The following is a 27,303-nucleotide window of genomic DNA, read 5'->3' as shown; positions in this document are numbered from 1 at the left end:
GGTCTCTTCCAACCCAAATTATTCTATGATTTTATGATATTTAAATTCATCTCATTCTCTCTGAGGTCCTGCAGTTTGTTGCCCCGATGTGTAATGCTGAATAGAAGCCACTGAGCTCTGGTGAGTTACCATTACACCTGGTCTAAGAGAGAAACAAGCCACTTAGAAGCAGATTGTGGGCTCCACCACTGAGCAGTTTCTAAATCATATCAGACTCTTATTCAAACATCTTTTATTGTACATGGAAAGATCCACAAACTGACAAATACCTATGCTGATTTCAAAGAGATTTTAACCCAACAGTCGGTTGTGACCAGTTCTGGGCTTATCCACGTTGTGACTCTGACACAGCTTTTCCTTCTCCACCAAACACAATTCCTATTCTTGTAACAGGCATACCCGCTCCAAGATGTATCATCCACCATCCAAACTATTTTAAATCAGGCATTTTAATGGCTCACATCATCTGTTTCTCAGTAGTAAAAGCTGGCATTTTTTCAGCAGTATCCTAGTGGATAATGATTCCCTAACTTCTGGGACACCAAAAATGACTGGACAATGAAAGACCCATAGAAAGCCTCTTGACATGCCATCCGCCATCGCTGCAGCGCCTTGAGGGAACATTTTCACCTCAAGGCCACGGTAGCTGAAGGGGGAAATCTCAAGGCAGTGGGGTCTATAGGGGCCGTTACAGAGACAACCTTTCTCCTCAGAACTGCAGTGAAGAGCCCCATAAGAATTCATCGTGGGGAGAACTGCAGAGAAACGTCTCGGAATGAAGTTACTGGGGCTGGGGGGGAGGGAAGGGGCGCGCTCCCGGAACGATGCGCTCGGGGCGCTGTTTCTTGGAGGGAGCGAAGGGAAGTAGGAAGGGAAGGACGGGGGGCGGGTTTGAGCGTGGTACCGGCGGGCAGGACGCCTCGCCAGGCGGGCGGCCAGCTTGCAGCGCGGTGGGCTCGGCGCCTGGGCTGCCCCACGTCAGCTTCTCCCCAGCCCCTGCGGGAGGATGAACCTGGAGCGGCTGAGGAAGCGGGTACGGCAGTACATCGACCAGGTGAGGCGGGTAGGAGATGCTGAGGAAGGGGCGGCTGGCCCGCTGGTGTTCCCCGAGGTTCCTGCGGGGAAGGATAAGCAAGCTCCAGGCTCTGTAGCCGCGGCGAGGGGGTTAAGTTTGAAGTAATGCCCCGTTTCCCCTGGCAGGGAAGGAAACGGGGTCGGGAGCAGAGCGCGGTGGGCCGGAAGCGGCTGGGGGCTGGAGCGGGTGGCATATTCTAGCGGGTGTATGTGTGTGGTCCAAGGCAACTTCCTCGTTCGCAGGAAGAGGAAAACCCACTGTGAAAGCGGTAGGGCCGCTTTGCGGGATCCCTCCCTATGGCTGTGCAGGTTCGGCCATGCTTACCTGGCCATTATAGCTGTCCATCCTACGTGAAGATGCCCTGCAAAGCTGCAGACTGCTATTAGAAGGGCAGGCTTGTTTTCATTTTCTGATGGGTTCAGCATTTATGTTGCTGCAGGGCAAACAAACAAAAACACAACCGGAAATACGCATTAATAAATTAGATTAAGTATAGCATGAAGCTACGCTGCTCTGTTTCTAGTTCAGAGACTTGGTACTGTTATCTCTAGTGAGAGAAATCCTTCTCTTCAGTTAGCACAGACATTTGTGTGCATAGCCACCAAGTCTGACAGAAAGATTGATTGGGGACCTAAGTGAATTTGGTGTATTTTACTGTTCTGTTTTGCTGTATTCATTTGAATTAAAGTCCTTCAGCAAGCTGCTGTGTAAGGCAGCTGTATAGACACCTGTGCAGTTCTGGGGAAAGGGCATCAGGAGGAACTATGGGGCTGCTGCTTTACGTGATATAAATGTAGTCCGTTTACTGTAAAACTACTCAACAGAAGTCATATAGTGCCTTGTGGGCCTGGATTGTGCTGTTCTCTTGTGGTGACAGTTATTTAAACCTCATTTTCCTTTGGGATATTTTTGTGGATTTTTTTGGGGGGGGAGGGTTGGGGGGAGTGCAGATTAAACTATTCTTTTTGCAAATCTGCTCTTAATCTGCATGACTAGGGAATGTGGGAACACAGGATAAAAGAGACCGCTTAGCTCATGGAGCGTAATGCTTTGTGAGTACTGGCGTACCATCACTGTGCGTTTTGGAAAGGCTGCCAAACTGCTACTCCGAAAGCATAAAACAGTCTCTAAGATTGTAAGCAAACTCCACAACTGTAATGTTGTGAGGAAAGAGCAGAAGTGATCCAGGCTTTTCTAGTGTTGCAGGTCCTTGCAGTTGCAGGGTATTTTTTAAATGTCCAGCAGCTCCTGGGAAGCATCTTATGCCCCATAGCATGGAGAAGGATAAAAAAGAACAACAGAAGCCTCCTGCCAGTCTTCTCAGAGAATAATCCCAGCCAATTCTATGAGGTTTTGCCTAGCACCCCAAATTGGATGGCAACCTTAGCTGAGTTAATGGGATACACCTGCAAACTCTGCTTCTGTAGGATCTCTAGTAGCCACCAGTCTTTTCTATTTCACCCACTTCTCCTGAACTGCAGAGTTCCCAGTGAAATTGTGTATCCAAGAGTAAGGGGAAATTCACACAGGGACTATGGTTGGTGTGAGGTGAAAGCATCTTGACTGGCAAATGAATATATGTTAAATAGAGATAGTACTGCTAAAGTTTCCTGGAGTAATTTGTGTCCTTTTTTATATATAGTATTCTCTTTAAAAAAAAAAAATGTAGCACTTATTTTATCTGGAAGGGGAAGATTCTTGCTACTTTTTTAGTGATTGCAGGTTTTTGCCATTCGTATGATCTGTTGCCATATGTATGTAGCACATACCTTTCGTTTTATTTAAAGTAAATAATCCCACCTCAAATTACTTTTTGATATCCTTTAGAAGTTACAGAACTGGACCTTTTAAATTATTTTTTGAACTTCTGAAGATCTCAAATGTGAATTGCAGTTCATAACATAAATGTGAATTATGTACAGTGTATTTCCAAATAAATACTAATAAAACTACAGTGTATTTCCAAATGTGTATAAAAATACAGTGTATAAAAGTACAGTGTATTTCCAAATAAATACTAATTTCCAAATACAGCTAATTCCAAATAAATACTAATTATTTCTATCATGCTTTTACAGCAGCAGTACCAAAGTGCCCTGTTTTGGGCAGACAAAGTAGCTTCACTGTCTCATGGTAAGTAGTTGCTTTTTACATTGGTTTTGATTAACTTCTTTCTGACAGTGTTCTTTTCTGTTCTTTTTTTTTTTTTTTTAAAGCTGTTTGGCTAAATGTTGAAGTTTTGAGCCTTTTCTATGTGAGTGCTTTTCTGTGATCCTTGGAATGCCATTTTTCCCAATAGAGCACGGCCAGTCTTCCTTCCCTTTTGAACTTTTGTGTTAACATTAATGTTTGGCCAAACCATAAGGTTTGGCTACCTTAAGAAACAAACAAAAAATCCCCAGAGCTACAGGTGACAGTGGTGGTTTCCTACAGGATTGACTATTGCTCTGGATGACAAGTAGAATGCAGGTTTACAGAGTGAGTTGATGACAGTAGCCTATGTCTGCCTACTGCCATGGTGCTTTTACACTTCTTTAAATGATTCTAGGTGCTCAATCCCACAAAAGCTTTAGTTACCATTAAACAAGGAGAGTACTAAGCTGTGCTTCTGCAGTCATAACTTCAAGCTGCAAAAGTCTAGTGCTTTCAATTTTGTTGTTGTTCTTACTGATATTTTTGAGAAACAATTCTGGGTTGTTTTTTTTCTGCCCTATGTCCAAGGGCAGGGTAACCCACAACTGCTGCTTTTTTTACATCTGTATCACTGTTGTCTCCTTCTCATGACAAACCTCTGGTATGAGGTTTATGGTATTCACTGTCCAGTGCAATTGCTATCCCATTTATTTAAAGTTAAAATCTAATTACTTTTTCATTTTAATCTCTCACTGATAGATATTATACAGTGTGCATACAGATATATATATACACACACCCCAAAACCCCTCAAACTTTGTAACTCAATAGGATGCTAGAATAGGGGGAAAATACTTCCCTAGTGAAGCAAAAGTGAATATTCTGTATGTTTAAAGATTTATAATTTGTTTTTTTTTATTTTAGAGGAACCACAAGATATCTACTGGTTGGCCCAATGTCTTTACCTGACAGCTCAGTATCACAGGGCAGCACATGCCCTTCGATCGCGTAAATTGGATAAGGTAAGCTATTTCAGTCAACAACTTATTACTCTTATTCCACTTTTAAACCTCTTTTGCTAGATACAGTTACTTATTCACTATCAGAGAATATTAATGGGAAGAGTAATTTAAAAACAAGTACAGCCCGGTGTTCAATTGGCCAGATTGAAACTGTTGTCCCCAACAAGTCAGAAGGAGGGCCATGAGGATGATCAGGGGACTGGAGCACCTCCCGTATGAAGACAGGCTGAGAAAGTTGGGACTGTTCAGCCTGGAGAAGAGAAGGCTGCGTGGAGACGACATAGCAGCCTTCCAGTATCTGAAGGGGGCCTGTAGGGATGCTGGGGAGGGCCTCTTCATTAGGGACTGTAGTGATAGGACAAGGGGTAATGGGTTAAAACTTAAACAGGGGAAGTTTAGACTGGATATAAGGAGGAAATTCTTTCCTGTTAGGGTGGTGAGGCACTGGAATAGGTTGCCCAGGGAGGTTGTGAATGCTCCATCCCTGACAGTGTTCAAGGCCAGGTTGGACGAGGCCTTGGTTGATATGGTTTAGTGCGTGGTGTCCCTGCCCATGGCAGGGGGGTTGGAACTTGATGATCTTAAGGTCTTTTCCAACCCTAACTATTCTATGATTCTGTGATTCTATGATAGGGTCGTAGAAAAGAGATGGGGTCCAAGGACGTAACTGCAGCAGGTATAGGAAGGTGGAGTGTCACTTCAGGTGTAGTTGTTTAAATTGTCTTTCAGCTCTGCTCATGAGTGGTGAAGGTAAGACTAAAGGAAGTGACCCTCGAGAGTTTAATAGTAAGTGTTACAGACTTAGTTGTTTTGTCAGGAAGGATTTTTGTAGGTGAAAGGGATGAAGAAGCCATAAAACTGAAAAAGGAGAAAGCAGAATGGAATTTAGCAGTGTAAGTAAACATGTTCTTTATAACAAATACATATGAAACTTCTCTTTCAGTTATATGAAGCATGTCGCTACCTTGCAGCTAGGTGTCATGTAAGTACACATTTTAACCACTACTGGAAACAAATCTAACTAAATAAAAGATGCATCTTGGGAAGACGAGGTGCCTGACAGGCAATGTAGATATCTATGTTCATTGGAATAACAGGTTTAAATTGTGTGACAGTTAATTTCATTCTTAAACTTTCAGTATGGTCACTAAACTACCTGTTGTAGTACTGTTCTGAAAAAATCCAACTGACCTTTTTTCCAGGAAAGAAAATACTCCCCTAATATTTTGTGGGGAAAGACCATGAACCATTTTTGTCTTATGTCTTAAATTGTAGATTAAATGTAGGATATTTTAAATAGAACAATATGCTGCTTGTAGAATAAGGTGATTGTATTAACTATTTTTAGAAGCCTATCTGCTTCTGTAGGTGCAGAATGCTGAATAATAGATTTTTCTGTAGGTGTTAATTTTATTACTTTCTGCATATTATAAATGACTATTAAAATAGTTGACTGCAGTTGTGAAATGTCACATGTCCAAATAAGAATATGCATGCATGAAAAACCTGCTGATGAGCACTGGTTGTTATAACCCGTGCCTTTGAAATGTGACACTGACTATTGGTGCTTTATGTACAGACGTTTCAAATCCCAACCTTGTTTTTTTCCATGCGTGTGTTTGGCTAGTATGCTGCAAAAGAACATCAACAGGCCCTGGATATTCTTGATATGGAAGAGCCAATCAACAAAAGGCTTTTTGAAAAGTACTTGAAGGATGAAAGTGGATTGAAAGACTCTGCCACAGACTGGGAGATGTCACAGTCCTCTGTAAGTGATATTTTTAAATCACTGAGAAACAAAATGTGTGAAGTCAGAAAGTGATTTTACAGCTGTATGAATCTGAAACTCTGTGTTTAAACTTTCTTTTTGGATAACATATTTTTAAAAATGCTGTATTGTTCTCTTTTCAGTCAGAAGTAATGTAGTAGCTGGTTTAAGCCCAGGCTGTGAATCAGAACCACACAGCCTTCTCGCTCACTTCACCCCGCCTTCTTTGTCCTGCCCCCTGCTCCCAGAGGAACGGGGAGAAGAGCCAGCCCTTCTGGGTAACTCCTGGTTGCATCCCGGGCATGACATGCCGTGGTATGGAATACCTCTTTGGTCAGTTTGGGTCAGGTGTCCTGTCTCTGCTTCCTCCCGGATTCCCCTCCTCCCTGGCAGAGCATGAGACTCACAAAGTCTTTGGTGAGACTAAACATTTGCGCAGTAACTAAAAACATCGGTGTTATCAGCACTGTTCCCAGGCTGAAAGTCAAAAACCACAGCACCGCACCAGCTACTAGGAAGGAGAAAAAAAATGACTACTACTGCTGAACCCAGGACACTTGCCCATATGTAAAAACCTTGGTTTGCAGAGATAAAGGGTGCTTTTCAACAATTTCCCCTAAATTATTTGCAGACACTTTGCAGGAAGTTCATGACCTAGCATTGGTTTTTAAAGTCTTTAAGCTCTATGCTGCAGTTTCACACTTGATAATGTAAACTAAGGTTTCTTTCCACTGGGCTGCAGGTTCTGAGGGATAAAACAAATTTTCTTCTCCTCCAGTTATTTTTAATTAAATACTTCCTTAACCACCCAAGTGTTATTCTCAGTGGGACATTTTTTGATCACGCTTGGAAATTATGAGACATGAAGGTGAGGTTTTTGAAGCTTGATTAAAAAAATTCTCCATAGGCACACAGTCAAAAGGGATTGCTACCATGTACAGGTTGAAGAGTATGGGAAGAGTCTTTGGAGTTATGAACTGAAGTTTATTAGTTCAAGCTGTAGTGAAGGTGATTGACAGATGCCCTTTTACCTGTAAGACTGAAGTAGCAAAATGGGTTAAATCATCCATGCGAACTGATTTTTGAATGATGGTATTAATGTGCTTAAGGGAGAAGTGGATTAAACAGTTACTGTGGTGCACCTTAACGTGAACATTGAAGTTACAACTGCAAGCAAAGGAAGAAGTCTTCAGCTTTGGCTGTTCATTCTTGGTACTCTGGCCCAGGTGTTTGGGTGGCTGATTATTGAACTAATCTGGGAATCTATTTTGACTGCAGAATAACCCAGCCAAAACCCCCAACTTCATCAGGCCTTTCCTTCACAAATGCTTGTGATAATGTCGTTCACTAATGCAAGGATGGGTTTGGTTTGCCAAAAGAGAAAACTGCTGAAGTGGGTGCTGCTACAAGAAATTTTAGATCTCTTTCGGACTGTAGCTTTTTCAGTCTTGATTTGATCAGTCTGCACAGACACTAACTCCAGAGTAGGAATGACTGCTCTCTGAGCTGGTAACAATATTACCACCTCAGCAGCCCCCTGGGGTTGGTTAGTCATAAATGCAGCTATCCTGTTTCTGATGTGAGTTCCTGAGGGTGTTGGTCTGTCTAGTCTAATGATACAGATATGTAATGTGTTTTCTCCAAGTCACTTCTGTGGTCTTCTGACTGAACACTCATCTAGGGAGTTTTGAAAGATCATAGTTATTAGACATCATAGCACCAACTTAACTATGGTAATAATGATCTTTCACTACTTTTATTTCTTAAAGCATCTGTCTTCTGTTTAAAAGAAGGATACATTTTTCTGCTTAAAGTGACTGAGTCCATTTGACCTCACTCGTCTGTACTGCAGTCATTGTCTTGTGTAAAATACGTGGTTTCGCAGTCAACGAAGAAGTGAATCACCTTTGGAAGTGACTATTTCCCTAGACAGAGTATGAAGAGAATTTATTCTAATTAGCTTACAACTCAATATCAGAGAGCTGGATGCCAGAAGTAGAAAATATCTATCCTCCTATTTATTTCAAGCATGTGTTTGTTTGGAAGTAGATAACCGGACAGAGCATTCATTTGACGTCTCTGAGATGATAGAGACAATATTTTGTTTACAGACAGCACTAGAAAACCAGGTCCTGTCGTACATGAAATGCTTTTTACTTTTCAGGGAGCCCATTTGATTTGTGCTCAAAACCAAATTACAAACATTGATTCAGTCTTTGACCTCCAGCCCTCCTTTTCCACCAGATCAAGAGCTCTATATGCCTTTTGCGAGGAAAGATCTATGATGCTTTGGATAACAGAACCCTAGCAACATACAGCTACAAAGAGGCCTTGAAGCTTGATGTTTACTGCTTTGAAGCATTTGATCTTTTAACATCGCACCATATGCTGACGGCACAAGAAGGTCTGGATAGCAGTATTTTTCAAATACATGTAAAATTTAGCTGACTTCTCAATATGCCTTTTTCCTGGATAAAAATTAAAGCAATACTATAAGGAACAGACTTTAGAATGTATAGAATATTCATAAAAATGAAAAGAAAATGTATGAAATGAATGATAATTATAAGCCATTCAAATTTACATCTGAACTGTATTTTCCAGTCTTGCAGTGCTAAAAATTAAAAAAAAAAAAAAAGTAACCCAGCTGTCCTGTTTGTTAGCTTTGGAAGCTCCTATGCTCTCTGCTCAGCCTAAACGTTTTTCCTGTGTTCTCAATTTCAGAGGCTTTGAAATCACAAAACCCTACTGGTGTTTGCTTAGTTGTAGGAGGCAATGGTTAATATAGCATTCCAAGTGATAAAATTTGACATGTAGAGTAAATTGAAAATAGTGGTGTGTTAGAGCCATCTAAATTAAATTTAACATAAAAGTGTAGAAGGAAAAACTAAGAAATAATTTATTTCCATAATTACTAGCATTATCTGGTTTAATGTACCTGTACAGTAATCTTTCTTGATTCAAGATGAGCATCAAAATTATTTGCATTTCTTAAGACTTTAAAATGTTGGATCTTGCAGTTTTTTCTGTAATATGATCATTTAAATTTCTTTTTTAATTCCCATAGAAAAAGAGCTTCTTGAATCTCTACCTCTTAGTAGACAGTGTACAGAAGAAGAACAAGAATTGCTTCACTTTTTATTTGAGAATAAATTGAAAAAGGTAAACTCCAAACTGACTGAAAAGCTGGAGAATTGATTGGAAGTCTTGACTTCAGGTGTAAATTTTCTTGGATTCAGTTTATTTTAAACATTGGAATAAATAAGGGCTTTGTAGTTTTGGTTACCTCAAAATTTATAATGTAGTAGATACCACTTTATGGGGGTAGTATAGCAGTTTAGTGTACTTACTTTCTGGTGTGGTGACAACTTGAAATTCTGATTTTTAGCTTTATTTCTTGAAAAACTTCTAATGAGGAAAAAGAACATCAATGATGTAGTCAGCGTGTCAGATACCTGAAAATACTACGATATACCAACATTATTCAAGACTACCTTTTTCCGAAGATAATGAGAGCACTGAGAGTCAGCTGTAAATTGCTCAGTATTCATTTCTACAGCCTACAGTTTACACTACTGACACTGGCAAGCATCTTTCATGTTCTAAATGAGCTTTCAAGTACATTATAAAGAAGCATTTTACACAATGTATGTTTTATGGACTTTCAGTTTAAAACTAAGCATTTTAAGAAGCTTAATACTTCTTAAATATTCTTCTAGAACTACTAATATTAATACTTACATAGCTTCTGATTTTAGATTGGTGGTTGTTTCACATGTTGTTTCTTCTGTCTTTCAGTATAATAAACCCAGTGAAACACTGATTCCTGAATCAGTAGATGGTCTTCAGGAAAACCTGGATGTGGTAGTATCCTTAGCTGAAAGACATTATTATAACTGTGACTTCAAAATGTGTTACAAGCTTACTTCAGTGTAAGTATACAAAGCAACTTCGAGGGTTTTTTTCCTCATATGGTGAAGTATAATAATTAGGCCTGGATTTACAGTGAATATTGTTGTTCAGTGCACTGATATACATTTCAATTTGGTAGAAAGTTTCAGGTTGTTAAAATGTATAGTTTGTGTCTGGCAAGACACATTATTTTTGTGGTATGTAACAGAAGTATCCAAACTAAAACTCTAGTTAGTCAGCAGTGTGCTGCACTTCCCTTTGTCCATCCTTACTCTTGTACCTTCAGTTCTGTGTACTCTCTACCTGCTTCTTGTTTGGCCTTGAGAGTGAAGAGGTTTGGATCAGTTGGTTAGTTAGGAAGTACAATTTCTCTGGCTGATTAAAAGTTATGTTCATTTTAATATGCCAGGTTTTGTGTCTCAGTTGTTAAGTAGCCCAGGTATACACTGCTGCTTGGTTGCCAGATGGGTCAGAACAACAACATGGATTGCTTCTCAATTACTGTAAATCTGAACATATGGTTGTGGAGCTATTTTTTTCCTGCTGGCCTGGCAACTACCTTTTTAAGGAAACTGTATTTTTGTTTATGTAATGCATAGTCTCAGAATATTAGTGTAATAAAAAGAAGGGATTTGGGTTGTTTTTAATAGTACAGCTTTTTCTTTGTTGAAACAAGTCATGACTATGTAGAATATCCCAAGGAGACCAGTACAGGCAAGATCTTTGGGAAGGCTGTAGGCAATGGTGACTGCTAGGGTGAATTTAAGCATCTGAGTAAAATTGTGATCCTGTTGAAATAAATTACTCTAATTAAGTAAATAAAATTATACTATTGCATCTTTGTTTCTGAAACTTAAATGCCACATCCTGTCTACCAGAAAGTGGCAAGAGTAAATATCGCATAGAGAAGGCTATCCCAGAAGCCAGAGCTTGGAAATGAGAGTCTGAGAAATCCATATAACTTCAAAGTTTTAGTCTCCCTTCAAGAGAGGATTTAATATACTTGTTCATATGTTCTTTTATACTTTTCATTTGAAGTACTTTGAACTATTTAAAAATGTCAACTAAACTTTTAACTATTCCAGGGTGTACTTCTCAGGGAATAGACTCATGATGTTCTACCTCTGATTTAAGAGATTCTTTGAGAGTTCAAGACATCCATTTTTTTCTGCTTAGTTCACCAAATGCTTACAGGAAGGGCACATGCCTACATACCATGTCCTGCATACAGTCTTGTCTGTGAGACTGTCTTCCATTTCTAAATGCCACAGGAAATAAAAAATTAGGACTGAGCTAAATACATTTCCTAAGGCATACTGTTTAGTGTTAAGATCAGAAAGTTGAGGACTACGGCTTGAAAGTTTCTGCCAAGTGCATGGGAAAGATGAACAGAAATGTTGTTGTTCGCTATTTGGTGGTTAAATTTGAAGTGACCTGCAAACATATGTGCATTGTATTCTGTTTTTCTCATTGTATATTCAGCTTGCCAGAGAATTCTGTTACTCTGTTTCATTAAGCTATATTAATAGTTATTTTTCTGGTCTTAAGATAGCTTTTAATATGCTATTAATAGTTACTTTCTAGTCACAAATAGTTTCCCAATGCCTGAAGTGGTAGTTAACTGGAAAATTACATACTGTAAAAGGAGTTTGCTTATAACACATTAAAATTTTGGAAATGCGCATTGCAGATTTTTTAATTTTTTTTTTTGTTCATTTGTTTGGTTGTGGTTTTTTTTTTTTTTTTTTTTTAGAGTAATGGAAAAAGATCCTTTCCATGCAAATTGTTTACCTGTGCATATAGGGACGCTTGTGGAGCTTAACAAAGCAAATGGTAAGAAACATAACGTTTAATATGGATCAAAAGAAGATTTCAATTTTCAATATTCAATTTTAAAAAATAATTAAGGATTGCAAGAAACCCCCTTAGATACCATTTTAAAAATTGCATATATTTTAACTCCTGCCTGCAATTTCAGGGGAACAGGGGTATCTGGAAAAGAAAGGACTTTTAGAGCTGGTTGAGGGGAGCAGTAGTGGAGAGCCTTTAATTGAGTGTCGCTGTCTTAACCAGTGGGCTATGTAGCCAGACAATTAGTGAGCTACACTGCTTCATATCGTAGAATGGTTTGGATTGGAAGGGATCCAACCCCCTGCCATGGGGAGGGACACGTTCCTTCCACTAGACCAAGTTGCTCAAAACCCCATCCAGCCTGTCTTTGAACACTGCCAGGAATGGGGCAGCCACAGCTTCTCTGAGCAACAGAGAATTTTTGTTGTTTGTTTTCTGGTTTGCGGTGATCATTATAGAGTATATAGGTGTACTTTTTCTTCTCAACAATAAAAGATATTAATTTAAACTAGAAGGACCTTTTTAGCAGTGTGTATGCTTAGTTAGATATGCTTATTCCATATTAGAAAAAATTCTAGATTGTTGTTGTGAAGGTCTCTTTTTAGTTCAAAGAAGTTAATAATCATGCAGCACTTTGTTGGAATTACAAGAACAGCTTACTTGTAGCTGCCATAGCTTTTTCTCACTTCAGAATGCATAAAACCATCCAAATCATGTGAGGAGCTTGAATGTCTTTAAAACCAATTGGAAAACAGAGTAAAGGAGCTCACATGATATACAGTATTTCAAAGGATGGTGCATTGTGTGTACACAGATGGGTCATTAGGTGTACTAGTAATTCTCAATGTTTAGCAAATGTACTTTTCAGTTACAGTTAACTACATCTGAAGATGTGGCCAGTACTGAGTTTTTTCTTCTAAGTCTGCCTTGAGAATCATCTTGTAAATAAGTTGGTATTTCATAAGCCAGTTTTCATGTTTGATTTTTTCGGAAGCCAAGAATTTATGCAAAGTACTCCAGGACAAGCTCATCAATTTAAGAGCACTGTACTCTGAAGAAACAGAAATTTTATCATAGAATCATAGAATACCAGGTTGGAAGGGACCCCAGTGATCATCTAATTCAACCTGTCTTGGCAAGAGCACAGTGTAGACAAGATATCCCACCACCCTGTCCAGACAAATCTCAAAAGTGTCCAGTGTTGGGAAATCTACCACTTTCCTGGGGGATTATTCCAATGGCCAATTGTTCCCACTGTAAAAAAAAATTTCCTCTTGTGTCCAACTGTGATCTCCTCAGGAGTAACTTGTAGCCATTGCCCCTCCTCTTTTTCCATGTGACTCCTTGTAAAAAGGGAGCCTCCATCTTCTTTGTAACCACCTTTTGAATACTGGAACCTGGTGATAAGGTCTCCCCTGAGCCTTCTTTTCTCAAGGCTGAACAGACCCATTTCTCTCAGCCTTTCCTCATGACATGCTTCCCAGTCCTTTGGTCATCTTTTTGGCCTTTCTCTGGGCCCTGTCCAGCTTGTCTACATCCTTTTTTACATAGTGGGGACCAAAACTGGATACGGTATTCCAGGTGTGGCCTGACAAGCACTGGCTGCGACAATGACATCTTTATCTCTGCTGATGAAGACCTTGTTGATGGAACCCAGCTTCCCATTGGCTTTCTTTGCTGCAGGAGCACACTGTTCATTAATGTTGAGCTTGCTGTCCCCTTTCACAGAGCTTGCTAGCTGGGTAGATCCCAGCCTGTGCTGCACTCCTGGATTGTGTTTACGTAGGTGCAAGATGTTACATTTATTCTTGTTGAACTTTATAAGGTTATTGTCAGCCCGCTTTTCCAGCCTATGCAGGTCTTCCTGCAGGATGACTCTCCCTTCCGAAGCGTCCACTTCCCCACTCAGTTTGGTATCATTGGCAAACTTCATCAGGGTATGATTGATCCCATCATGCAGTTCAGTGAAGACACTGAACAGTTTTGGGCCCAATACCAATCCCTGTAGAACCCCACTACTGAGTAGTTTGAAAAGGAGCTATTTACCACCACCCTCTGGATGCAGCAGGTCAACCAGTTCCTCACCTGCCTCACAGACTCCTTGTCAAGACTGTGGCACATCGCAGCTTCTAGGCAGAGGCTGTGGGAAACTGTATTGAAAGCCTTGGAGAAATCCAGGTAGACAGTGTCCACCACTTGCTCAGCATCAACTGAGCAGGTTACTTTGTCACAGAAGGCAGTCACGTTTGTCAGGCACGATTTGCTTCTGGTGAATCGGTGCTGGCTTTTCCCAGATGTGTGCTTCATCTGTCTTGTGATAGCCCCTAGGAGGATTCAGTCCATAACCTTCCAAGGGACTAAAGTAAGACTGTCCCATAATGCTGTTTCTTACGAAATTGCATAGGCACCAGAATTGTAATCCTGTATCTGATTGCTTCTGCTATTAACACAAAATCTGTAGTAAGTTATTCTAATAAATAGAGTTATTATTTTAATTAGAAAAGTACTCATGGAGAATTATTCCAAACAGTATAACAACTTATTTGCTTTTGTCCTATATTCAGCATATTAATGCACAGGATTCTACTTTGAAATTGATCTAGCCAGTATGCTATACCTTTTGAATGTAGGAACTTCAATAGTGTTCTGTCTTGACAGGATATATTCAATAGTAATACTGCATGCATTTATTTTAATATATACACATGACCTAAGCTGTTGTGGAATTCTTAAAGGGGTGGGATGTATAGCTGCTTATTTATGTGCTGTAAAGACTTAATGGGGTTGGTTTATTTGGTTTTAGTTAACTGAAGCAGCTTGAAGCACTACCATGCAACAGAAAACACGTTTGTTCACTTTTGTATTAATAACATTAAATGGTCTAGAGATTTTACATAGAAAGCTAAAGGGCTTGGAATATCTTAATGTTTTAGCACATTTTAATTTCCTTTTCTCTTTTCTTCCCACTATGTAGAGCTTTTCTATCTTTCTCACAAACTGGTGGATTTGTACCCAAATAATCCTGTAAGTTGTTCTAAGCCTTCGCTGCCAGGCAGCTTTTTTCTAGATGAAAGCGCATAGAAGTTGTAATGCAACAGTCTGTCTGAGCAACAAAATCCGTTTGTGGGTGGAGCTAGTAAAAAGGGTTTGCTCCTTTTATTTTCTGTGCATTGAAATTTTCCTTTACCAAGGTTCTTTCTTTAAAACAAAGTACATGTGAAATATACTCAATGTGAAGTACTCTTTGAATAATAATTTAAAACAAATGCCATAGAATTCCGTAAATGTCTGTGGCTCCCTGGGCAACCTTTTCCACTGTTTAATCACCGTCACAGTGAACATTATTTTCCTTTTACTCAGTCTGAATTCTTAGGTTTGCAACTTGTACCCATTGCCTCCCATTCTATCACTGCACCTCAGAGGAAAGTGCCTCTGCTGTCTGTGTTCCCTACCATTAGATAACTGAAGACAGCAGTAAGCTTTCCACTTAGGGCTCTCTTCATGAGCCTGAACAAACCTGGTTAGAGATGCACATGCCAACAGTTTTAGCTTGTCTGTAATAAATAATTCAAAGAGCTGGCTGTGATTTCAATGAAAAGTTTCTAAGTTTTCTAATTATAATCTGTTTCTCTGTTTTGTGTCACTTATGGTGATATTTCACTAAAATCAGTGTGATAAGTCTAATAATATTCTATTTTGATTTTAATTTTAATGCACAGGTGTCATGGTTTGCAGTAGGATGCTACTACCTCATGGTTGGCCACAAAAATGAACATGCCAGAAGATATCTCAGGTAATTTATTTTTTTTTTTCTGTTTTTCCTTAGTGAATCTGTTTATCACCTGCTAAATAAATATTTAAGGTTCACCATTGATTGAAAACTCATAAAATAAATGGTAACCTCAATAAATTGATTACTACTAAAATAGTCCCTTTGTTGATACCCTTTTCTTGTTACAGTAATTTAGATCTCATCTGTCTAGGTACTTTTAAAATGAAATACTAATGTGGAATCTCTTTCGGCAGCCACATTCCTGTTATGGGCAGGTGTAGTCCCTGCATTCGTTCATGCTGCCAAGCTAACTACAGCTGGGTAATAAAGCCTCAGTTCTTAGCTTAAGGATACTCAGGCGGTCTCCCAGCTTCAGGTCTTACAGGGAAGAATTAGAAAATTCTGACATTTGGCTGTCATTCCTTCTCTGCACAAGCAGCCTTGGGCTAGTTGGTCAGTCTGTCCAACACCCTTTTCCTGGAGGTCTTTTGATGTGATATTTATATATTTACATCTGTGTGATAGAATATATTTATTTTGAAATGTATAGCTAGAAATGCTTTTTTTAACTTGCCCAATTCACCTATTACATTATTATGTTCGGTACTGTCAAATAATTCCTGCTGTCCATGAACAGCAACAGAAAAAATACAGTGAATTCTTGAAAATACCTGATACTTTCAAGTGCTAAGTAGTTTGAACTTTAAAATTTAACTTTGTTTAGCACTGGTCATAACAGATTATTTTAATAGATGCCTAACTATGTAGCCTATCATTGCTATGTCAGTAGTCACCTGAAGCAGATGAAGTTTAATTTCAGATGTGTTTGCTTGTGACTTGCTCTTGTTAGCAAAGCTACTACACTTGAGCGAACCTATGGGCCTGCGTGGATAGCTTATGGACATTCATTTGCAGTTGAGAGCGAGCATGACCAAGCAATGGCTGCATACTTCACAGCTGCACAGCTTATGAAAGGGTATGTCAAAAATGTCATATTTAGGAATACAAAAATTAATCTATAAATAGTGTAGAATATTAATCGATATCCCTTTAAACAGTAGGAATACATCTGCAACAGTTATCTAGTAGAGAACAAAGGATGAAAAAAACCCCAGATAATTTCATCATCTGCATTTAATTGAATTATTTGTGATTACTGTTGTGATTTTTATAAGTTCCAAAGTAAAGCTTTATATCCAGGCAGCTTGTGTTCTGCCTGAAAACTCTGTGAAATTTGTGAATCATGTTTGTCATACCAGGTCATAAACTGCTGTATAGTAATATCTTGAACAGCTGTTTCATGCTGTGGAGAAGGTTGTAAAATGAGTTGCAAACTAATCATGGGCATGCTGCTTATAAAACTACTGTTTTTTGTTGTAGTTAATGGTAAATGTAATCCCTTTAGTTACTACGTCTTTCATATTCTATTTGTAAAATAAATATATGAGGGAAACTAGGAAAAAAATGCTCAGAACTAACTTAAGTATTGAGAAAACGTGATTCTAGATGCAGGTTACAATTATGTATTGGAGTTCAAATTTTTTGTCAGAGTCAATAACTAACAAAGATGTAAAGTCTTTGAAATTGCACCTTAGGTTAACAGTCCACTTAAAAGAGCTTTTACTTTAATGTACAAAAAGATGCAAAGACAGCATTTCTTTATAGCTTGTGATGCCATTCCTGGTAAGTGGATGTTTGTTTTATTGTGTTTTTTTTTTTTTTTTCAGGTGTCATTTGCCAATGCTCTATATTGGACTGGAATATGGTTTGACTAACAACTCAAAGTTAGCTGAAAGGTTTTTCAGCCAAGCTTTAAGTATTGCACCTGAAGATCCTTTTGTTATGCATGAAGTTGGAGTGGTTGCATTTCAAAATGGAGAGTAAGCCCACAAAATCTATTTAATAGATTGTAATGTGCTAACATACCTGCTAAAATACTTACATTGAACTATAGTTTCTTTTGGTTCTAGTTTAGACGGTGTTTATCCTAAACCCTTGATTTCTACATTGTTATTTGTTGTTTAAGTTTTAATGATGAAAGAATTTAATGCTTGAGGAGCATGCAGAGATTGACTACCAGTATCTAGTAACTTCCAAAACCTAAAGAGGCCTACAAGAAATCTGGAGAGGGACTATTTATAGGGGCATGTAGTGACAGGACAAGGGGGAATGGCTTTAACAGAGGGTAGATTTAGATTAGATATTAGGAAGAAGCTCTTTACTGTGAGGGTGGTAAGGCACTGGCACAGGTTGCCCAGAGAAGCTGTGGCTGCCCCATCCCTGGCAGTGTTCATGGCCAGGTTGGATGGGGCTTTGAGCAACCTGGTCTAGTGTGAGGTGTCCCTGCCCATGGCAGGGGGTTGGAACTAGATGATCTTTAAGGTCATTTCCAACCCATTCTATGATTATCATCTTATGTGTGCCTTTCATTGTGTAGTTGCATGCCTTGAAAAGGCATCTGTCACCTGTCTGCCCACACAAGTGTGCGATGCAGACACATGCTATAAAATTTTGTACAGCAAAATGTTTTGCTATCTTGGAAGGTTCCAAATCTCCTGAAATATTCTGGAAAAAAAAAAACCTAGCAGACGTAAGATGTATTTAGTGAACATTCTCAGTTTTAACTTTGACTTGTCAGCACTTGGGAGCACATACACAGTCTATTCAAGCGTAAATTACATTTTACATCTGATTTCACTCATAAGACGAAATAATGTTAAAGAACTACTCTTGTAATACAGTTTTCTTATGCCACTAATGAAAACTCTTCACTAATTTACTTTACTTTCCTCCACCCCTCAATTCATAGCTGGAAAACTGCAGAAAAGTGGTTTCTTGATGCACTGGAAAAAATCAAAGCTATCGGAAATGAGGTATTTTTCCTAATAACATTCACAATCCTGAATGTGTAAAACTCTGGGAAATTTTGCAGTATTTTGTGACAAAATGTGCTATGCTTATTTTAGGATAGAAGCAATAAAATATAAATTTGACTTTAAAAGTTGGACCATTTATTTGTAATGGAGTATGTTGGGGTTTTAGATGAGAACCATCACACTTTATCTTCAGTGCTACAGGAAAAGGCAGAAAGTATGTTTCTGTATGAAATAAAAATAAATTCAGCATAACATTCAGTTACAATCTGGGAAGCTGCAGTAACTTGAATTGCTGTGTTATTTTGCAGGTGACAGTGGATAAGTGGGAGCCGTTACTGAACAACTTAGGACATGTTTGCAGAAAACTCAAGTAAGCAGAGAGTACTAGAGCTTCATTTAGCTCAAATACTGCAGAAATGTTTTCTACTGATTCTTATTTATATCAAAATTCCATACCACATGAGAGCAGAGTGGAAGTACTCTATATAAACAAAAGTCCCTAAATCAGCTTCTGAAGATAAATTTGTTAATTGCCCCCTATATCCAGTTTACTACATGCAACTTAACGTACTTAATGTAAAAGCCTTTCCTTAACTATTGGCTATTATTTGATAGAGCTTTTAGATCCTTGTATGAGTGTGAATTCTAACTGGCTGCTGTACCAGGCCTCACACACTTGAGTACGTCCAGTGATTTAATTAGCAGAAAATGGGTTTTGTGCTGATTCATTGCTTGGACTAGTGCTTGTGGGGTTTTTATTTAAGCAGAAGCCTCAGCGACATAAACACAGCCACAAAGTATTACTTTATGGCTTGTGAGAACAGAACTGTGTCATATTTCCATTTAATGAAGAGAAAAAGAAAGTGCAAAGTGCATGCACAAGATCTAACAGTTTTAACACCGGGAACTGTTTTCTCCTTAATTCCCTTTATCTGGTTTTAGCCAGTGTTTTATTTAATCAGTACCACATCTTTCTTCTTAGTGTCATGGTTATAATTGTCAAATTGGTGCATACTGTAATTTTTGTTTCAGATCTCCTAATGAGAATGTGATTATGGTAGATACAAGCTGTACTTATGTTTTGGTAGTAATTGCTTTGTGTTTGAGTTGCTAGTTAGTCTCCATTTTCGTTATGAAATACGGATGTATAATAGTTACCTCTTCTGCCAAGATCACACAAAAGGCACTGCTGCTGGAATCTATTCATGAGTGTAATTGCAGGGTTTTTGGTTTTTTTTCAAATACTTGTTTCAGTTATTATTCCTTTTGTTTGGGTTTTGTGGTTTTTTTTTAATTTTCACAATAAGTTGGTAACTGCTTACATCACAATTAGGACAACTTGCATTGTATTATTTGTTCAGGTTCAGAAATCCAACCTAATGTATTTCTACATCATTGTAAAGCATCTTTCAAGCAAATTCAGAATTCAGGCAGCTGTACATGTACTTTGAGAACTTAAAAAATTCTTTAGTAACTAATTTATTAGTATTTGTAATATATGATATTGCTATATAAAAAACATACTGGATATGTGTACTCACTAGTATTCTGTGGTTGAAAATTGAAAGCAGGTAAATAACATTCAAATCATGTGAAAGATTTGTGCTGCAAGCAAAGAGTTGCATAATTTTTCTGCCTCAGTTGTTACTTAATGCTGTCTGACAACTTCATGTGTTGCTGTTTGCATAATTTTAGTCTAACTATAGACATTAAGATTTCTTCTGAATAGACAGTTGCTACCTTTAACAAGTCAGATGTGTCTGACAAATGTGTCAGTTTCTGAGAGTAATGCCATAATGTACATTTAATGCTTGTTTTATAAAATAACAAATGCAATAAGCAGTCTCATTAACGGATAATTTTCAAAGAAAGGGTGGCTGATATGGGAAGAATGAATGTGGGTACGTGTAAACCTTTCTTCTGATGGAGACTAGTAAAATAGAAGTGACAAAAGTACCAGTGCATGCAGCACAAAAGTTGTGAAATTTCTGCCCAGAGAGCTTCTCTCAGTTTGCAGAATAAGTGATTTAGTCTTGTATTGTTCATCTGCTCCCTGGGGGAGGAAAATGAAAGCTACAGAAGGAAAGCTAATGTTACAGTGAGCTGCATTAAACTTCTAAAGTAACTTACCATATCAAATTGCTCACATCATCTCCAGATGGGGCCTGGCTGTAGGCAGCAGTTTTGCTGCATAAGGGAACAATGATTTCTCAATTATACTGAGGAAGAAAATTGTCAATATCCACAAGTCTTTAGTGCATTCTGTTATGTTCAAAGTATGAAGCAAGGATTTTGAAGTTCTTGCAGGGCCATGTGCCAGTGAGATAAGGAAAATACCAGTGCAATACTAGAAAGACACCTTTCACCCTGCAGCTTGCTAACAGATCTTCTGTATTGAACCCTAACAGGAAATACGAAGAAGCACTGGAATACCATCGCCAGGCTCTGGTATTAATTCCTCAAAACGCTTCTACTTACTCTGCCATTGGCTACATACACAGTCTAATGGGCAATTTTGAAAGTGCCATCGACTATTTTCATACGGTACGTAGCGGGTTTAAATTCAAGTGCTGGTCACAGATTCTGTTACTTACTTTTTCATAAAAATCTTCCGAAGTTTTCTATTGATGAAGTAAAAGCTGGCCATTTTGGAAAACTTAGTACTTGGATCCTTCTTTGTTACAAATCAACTGAGTATCGTAATTGTCATATACATTTTATGTGCATAAACTTCTCATGCAGCTGAAATACTTAAAATACTTCCAACCTATGCCTAAAAATAGATATTTTAAAGTGCAACATATGTTATGCTTCATGGTTTGTAAATTATTCTCTCTGTACACACATATATACCTTGTCTTGAACACTTCCAAGGGTATGGAATTGTTTAAGGCCAGACTGAACAGGGCTTTGAGCAACCTGGTGTAGTGGAAGGTATCCCTGCCCATGGCAGGGGGTTTGAACTAGATGATCTTTAAGGTCCTTTCCAACCCAAACCATTCTGTGATTCTATGATTCTGTATTTGTTTCAGGTTTTGTTTTTGTGCTTTGCTTGATTACTGCTTCAGACAGTTCACAGAATAATTTTACTTTCTTTGTGCAATGTTTTGCTTGTACAATGAAGACACTGCTGTGATACCATTGCTGAGCAATAAGACAACAAACTTAGCACCATTGTGGACTGAAGATGTAAATGGTGTTATCTGGTACTGAATACTTTCAACTGTGTTTTTAATAGGCCCTTGGTCTTAGGAGGGATGACACATTTTCAGTCACAATGCTTGGACATTGCATAGAAATGTATATTGGTGATTCTGAAGCCTACATTGGTAAGTCTCACTTACGTGACTTTTAAAGTCATCAAGTCCTTTGAGAGGAGTCTTATTTTTAGTCAAGAAAGACTGTCTACCATTACCTAGTTAACTTACAAAGTAGAGTATGTTTTTGTTTGGTTGGGGTTTTTTGTTGGGTTAGTTGGTTGGGTTTTTAATGGCTAATTGAGTCAAAACTCATCAGCAATTGCAGCTGACTGCTGTTTTTTGCAAGCACTATGACAGTAAATTTTTAACAGAATAAAGAAATGAAGCACTTTGCCATGGAAGGTGGTGATGGGTTTCTCTTATAGGAAATACTGATTTGTGGCAGCTTAGAAACTAAAGGGGGGTGTGAAATAAAATAGAAATTTGGAGTTAAAAATTGGAGCACTAATGCTAACACTGCTGTAAAGAGATACAGGCAAGGCATTTTCATTGCGTCAAAACTCTGCTCTGTGGAGACAGGATAAATTTTTCTGCCTCCAGAAACACAGCTTTATATGTGGGAAGAAAAAAAAAAGTGCTTCCTAACAGTAATATGTCATATTGCCACAGTTGGAAATATTCTTTGAAAGCTTTCTCTCCCCCCAGAACAACTACTTGTGCTTCACTGAACTTAGTGGTTTATCTGTAATGAATGCAGTTGATGTACTGTCCAGCATGTTGATGTGGGTGAAGCCAGTAAAAGCCATCTGTGTGATCTATTGCTTTTCCTGCAGATTTTTTGCACAATTGGAAGCGTATGTTTCTCCTCAATGTTATCAATATGTAGTCAGTTAACACATCTGGATGAACTGTGCAGATGTGATATGCGTTAATTCAAAACCATGCTGTGTGCAACTTAAGTCAGCAAAAAAGCCTCTCAGAGGATTGGGAAGCAAATTGGCAATTACTTCTCATAACAGAAATCTGAATCAGAGTTGCACCTCTTACATTGTGCTTTTTTTCAGAAAGGGAGCTGCTGGATTTTTTCAGAACAGATCTATCAACTTCAGTCATTAAGCACTGAGAGCTCCCTGTTGGTCTGAAAGCAGAAAGTCAGTAGTTTCTGGATGATAGCTTCTTTGGCATACATTTTTGGGAATGCTCATTTAGAATAAACTAATGGTTTGACTGTTTTCCTAGGAACAGAGATCAAAGACAAATTAAGATGTTATGACTTTGATGTACACACAATGAAGACACTAAAGAACATAATTTCACCTCCCTGGGATTTCAGAGAATTTGACATAGAAAGACAAACTCTGGATGAAAGTGGCATAGTAACATTAGAGACATCACATCAAAGAAAAAGTACAGATACCAGCCGCCCACTGGAAGAAACATTTGAGATTGAAATGAATGAAAGTGATATGATGTTAGAAACATCAATGTCAGACCATAGCACATGACCATAAATGCTGATAGAGAGCTCATTTTGTTGAAGTATTAATACGTTTGTTTTAGCATTTTTGTTACGGTGTTCTACTTTCAAGAATTTACTATTTTTCTATGAATTCAAACTACTACTCTGTACTTAAAACCAGAGAAATAATTCTTGCCTTAAGGATGGTTAAAAAGTATAGGTGGTGGACTGTTTCTACAAAATGAATCATACAAGATGAAGTAAAAAAATAAATTCTTTTTTTTTCTGTAAACTGTTTACTGATCTGTCTGACATCAGTAAGACTGTGAAAGCTTAAAAATAGTACTTCACGTGGAACTGCTCACAGTGTTGTTAAATTGAATAGTCAGTCTAATATAGTAGTATTGTGGCTTCTGAGTTTTCATTCTGTCTGTGTGGAATGCCTTCTCAGTAAATAAACAGAATTCCATGAAGTTTTATACATGCTACTTCATAAATATGTATTCATTTAAGGAGCAATTTCAGTGGGTTTCCATCATTTGACTGTTAATTTGGCATACATTAAACTGGTGACAAAGCACGTACTTTGTTATATGTTCTCCCAGTTATTAATTTCAATTCTTTATCTATTGTATAACTGAAAGATCACTTGAAAACTTTTTTTGGGAAACTGACTACGCCACAGACATGAGTGGTGTAAACATTAAGATCAATCAGTCTTACAATTAGTGTCATAAGGAAGTTGTAAGCCACAGCGTACTACCATAGGGACCAACCAAGCTCCCTCTCTTCACACAGTTGTTTTGTCAATGCAAAGGATTAACTGAGTAATACACATACACTCTTTTAACAAGCCTCTGAAGTGTGGTGTTCTCAAAGTCACTGGTTCACTGAAAAAATGAAGAAGAAAAACATACACCTCTGAAACAGCAGCAGTGACACGTCTACCTACTAAACAGGACAGGTCTGTCTGCTGCCTTAGCATGAATGTTGAATGTATTCTGTGTAATTCTTTTCCTTTGTTGCCTTTTCCACCTATGTGACTGTGGGGCTTATAATCAAAAACTTAATGCTATAAGCTGTCATATTTTCTTCTGTGACTTCCGGTTAAGTATTGGCACTTAATGTTTAGCAGCAGGCCAGGCTTCAGTGTGAAGTACTTCAGAACTCAAGAACTAGCAGTTTTTCTGTAGTCAAAGATTTTTCATGAAATACAAGTATTATTTTAGTCAGCAAAGTAAAATCACTGATCTAAAATGTAATTTCTACACTGTATCACAGTGTATTTGTGTGTTTTCATACATATGTATTTTCAGTTACACTTTTAGCATAACATGAATGTTTGGGTATTGTAATATAATTTTAGTCCACTTTGTTGGGACAAGGTATAAAAAACCCTGACATATGAGTGCGGATCATGGAAGATTCCCTATACCTTTTTATGGCACTTTATGTAACTGAGACAAGTGATGAAGACAAGTACCTGTATTGAATCCTTGCTGTCATTCTTACTTTCCAGCAGTCCATCTTTCTTGATTAATGGTCCTTTTAACTTTAACACAATGTTTACTTTTGCTTTTGCCATGAAGTAGATATCAAAGGATGGTCTGAAGCTGTAAACTTTGGAGTGATTTTTTTTTTTTTTTGTACAGTGTCTTGCATAAACTGGAAAATATAAACTACTACTTTTCATCCTGCTACATCTGTCTCATGGCTCCTTGAGTTTTCAGTCGCCAGGTTCTGAATCCTAAGGTTAGTAGAGACCACTACTTGGAAGAAATTGCTAGGTGGGAAGGCCTTCATTTATCCAAGGACTCTCATTAGCCTCCTAGTGAATCAAAATACTAATTTCTCTTTTTCCTGTTTTTGCCATCTTATTTGCTTGCTGTGCTGACAGACTTACTTGCTGTGACTGTGTCTTCATTCTTTGACTCTTCCTGATAGCGTTCTCATGAATCCCCATCTGGATCAGGGACACTTCATCATATTGATGTAGGCCATGTACATTGTATCCAGAGTATTGGCTGTTTTCCACCTGCCCATGCATTACTGAATATGAGTTCCAAGTTCTAGAGCCACCAGCACTTCACAGTTCACGAGTAGTTAGTGAGGAAAAGCCAGGGGATGAGTCTGTGTTCTAACAGCGATGAAATCGGTTGCAGTGCAGGAGCTCCCCTCACTCTCCTATGAGCACCAACATGGTATTTGTAGAGAAATCTGGTTCTGTCCCAGTGCCCGTGGTAACTGCTCTGTTGCTCCACAGAAGAAATTATGGATGCTCATTACCATTCCACACATTGGAACACAAGGATTGGAGCATGTGTCCAGTGCAGAATTCAGTACCAATCCCATATTTTCTCAGCCATTAGAAAGTTAAGGTGAATGAAAATGTTTAACTTCCTAATTCTAAAACATTCACTGAAGTTGCACATTCTGAAAAACAGGAGATGAGCTGTCAGTCCTAAGTGGAAGAGTCTTTGTCCGAGCAGAGTATGGGGAAAAATTAATCGTTAAGGAGTATGAACCTCCTGGCCAACACTGTGTCTCTTTCCTTGTTTGGGTCACTGAGAAGGTCATAGTGAGGGATTTCCTTGTTTTTTGGTATCTGGTAGTTAGTGTGTGGTTCAGGCGGCTTCTTATGTTTGAAGTAAACTGAAGACTTTTCCTGGGCACCCTAAAAGACTCTGGCCAGTTGAAACTGTGATAAACACAAATGTATTGGCTTTCGCAAATCACAGGTGTTGCTATGTGGATATAACTGTATGAGTTCGCAGTAACAGAAACAAAGTTCACTAAAGACACAAGATTAGACAACAAGTTGAAAATGGCCAGAACTCTTGACCAAAATGGAGTCACATAGCAAAAGAATTTGTAAAGGTAAAAGAAAAAGGGACACACTCACACACACGATGACTTGATATGAGGTAAGCTAGTGCCTGGAAAACATAGGGTTAAAGTACTTTTAACTTAAGTGGAAGAAAAAGAACAATGTTTGTGTTGTAAGTCTGGGGTGAGATAACAGGATTTAGTGGCCCCACTAAACATAACTGAGCTATTTCACACCATCCTACTTATCAGTTAGATTGGAGAAGGTGCCTCCCGAACATCTGCTAGCTTCAGATACTCCATTGTGTGCCCGTCCTGTTTTGCTTGCAATAAATTTTGCAGGAAGGTCACACTGTTCTAAATCTTTGGCAGCTCTCAGAACCTTACAGATATGGCTGGTTTCAGCTAGTTCTGTGGTTACTGGGGCATCCAACTGTGCCAAAGGTGAAAAGTAGACCGTGAGGAAGACTGCTGACTTCATCTTGAAGACCCCTGCTGGCATGAGGAAGACTGCTTACTTCATCCTCAAGACCCCTGCCCACGATCACCGGAGAGCAGTGCACAGACACCAAGAGGAGGAGACTTACGATAGGAAGTTCCTGGAGCTAGTTATAATATTCCCTGCCTATACGCGGGAATTATGAATATGTATATGGCTAATGCAATAGTGAAAGTATATAAACCTGTAACAAATGCTAATCAGCTGGGTCAGGGCAATCCCAGACACAGCTACAGGTTGGGCAGAGAAGAGATTCAGAGCAGCCCTGCGGAGAAGGACTTGGAGGTGCTGGTCGATGAGAAAAAGAACATGAGCAGGCAGTGTGTGTTTGCAGCCCAGAAAGCCAACCGTATCCTGGGCTGCATCAAAAGCAGTGTGACCAGCAGGTCGAAGGAGGTGATCCTGCCTCTCTACTCTGCTCTCGTGAGACCTCACTTGGAGTATTGTGTGCAGTTCTGGTGTCCTCAACATAAAAAGGACATGGAACTGTTGGAACAGGTCCAGAGGAGGGCCACGAGGATGATCAGGGGACTGGAGCACCTCCCGTATGAAGATCGGCTGAGAAAGTTGGGGCTGTTCAGCCTGGAGAAGGCTGCATGGAGAACTCATAGCAGCCTTCCAGTATCTGAAGGGGGCCTATAGGGATGCTGGGGAGGGACTCTTCATTAGGGACTGTAGTGACAGGACAAGGGGTAATGGGTTAAAACTTGAACAGTTGAAGTTTAGATTGGATATAAGGAAGAAGTTCTTTCCTGTTAGGGTGGTGAGGCACTGGAATAGGTTGCCCAAGGAGGTTGTGAATGCTCCATCCCTGGCAGTGTTCAAGGCCAGGTTGGACGAGGCCTTGGGTAATATGGTTTAGAGTGAGGTGTCCCTGCCCATGGCAGGGGGGTTGGAACTCGATGATCTT

The 27,303-nt window shown here is 38.9% G+C and overlaps 1 protein-coding gene across 1 annotated transcript; it reads left to right on the top strand.

Annotated features, from left to right (window-relative positions):
• The first annotated feature begins 854 nt into the window (after nucleotides 1-854).
• Nucleotides 855-24,155, top strand: CDC16 (cell division cycle 16). Its single transcript, XM_061377838.1, has 18 exons — nucleotides 855-1,054; nucleotides 3,154-3,208; nucleotides 4,133-4,230; nucleotides 5,174-5,212; nucleotides 5,858-5,998; nucleotides 8,243-8,402; nucleotides 9,066-9,160; nucleotides 9,797-9,930; nucleotides 11,664-11,743; nucleotides 14,736-14,785; nucleotides 15,481-15,554; nucleotides 16,384-16,509; nucleotides 17,261-17,413; nucleotides 18,343-18,406; nucleotides 18,718-18,779; nucleotides 20,818-20,953; nucleotides 21,648-21,738; nucleotides 22,849-24,155. Exons 1-18 carry the CDS (start codon nucleotides 1,007-1,009, stop codon nucleotides 23,112-23,114), a joined length of 1,872 nt encoding a protein of 623 aa, XP_061233822.1. The 5' UTR covers nucleotides 855-1,006; the 3' UTR covers nucleotides 23,115-24,155.
• Nucleotides 24,156-27,303: the final 3,148 nt, after the last annotated feature.

Source organism: Neopsephotus bourkii, unplaced genomic scaffold (genome assembly GCF_033783945.1).
Source record: "Neopsephotus bourkii isolate Nb327-2 ecotype Australia unplaced genomic scaffold, CSIRO-AGI_Nbou_v1 NB_1760, whole genome shotgun sequence".
Lineage (NCBI taxonomy): Eukaryota > Metazoa > Chordata > Aves > Psittaciformes > Psittacidae > Neopsephotus > Neopsephotus bourkii.
The sequence above is the reverse complement of the archived record's forward strand: the minus strand, read 5'-3'. Positions and strand labels throughout refer to the sequence as shown.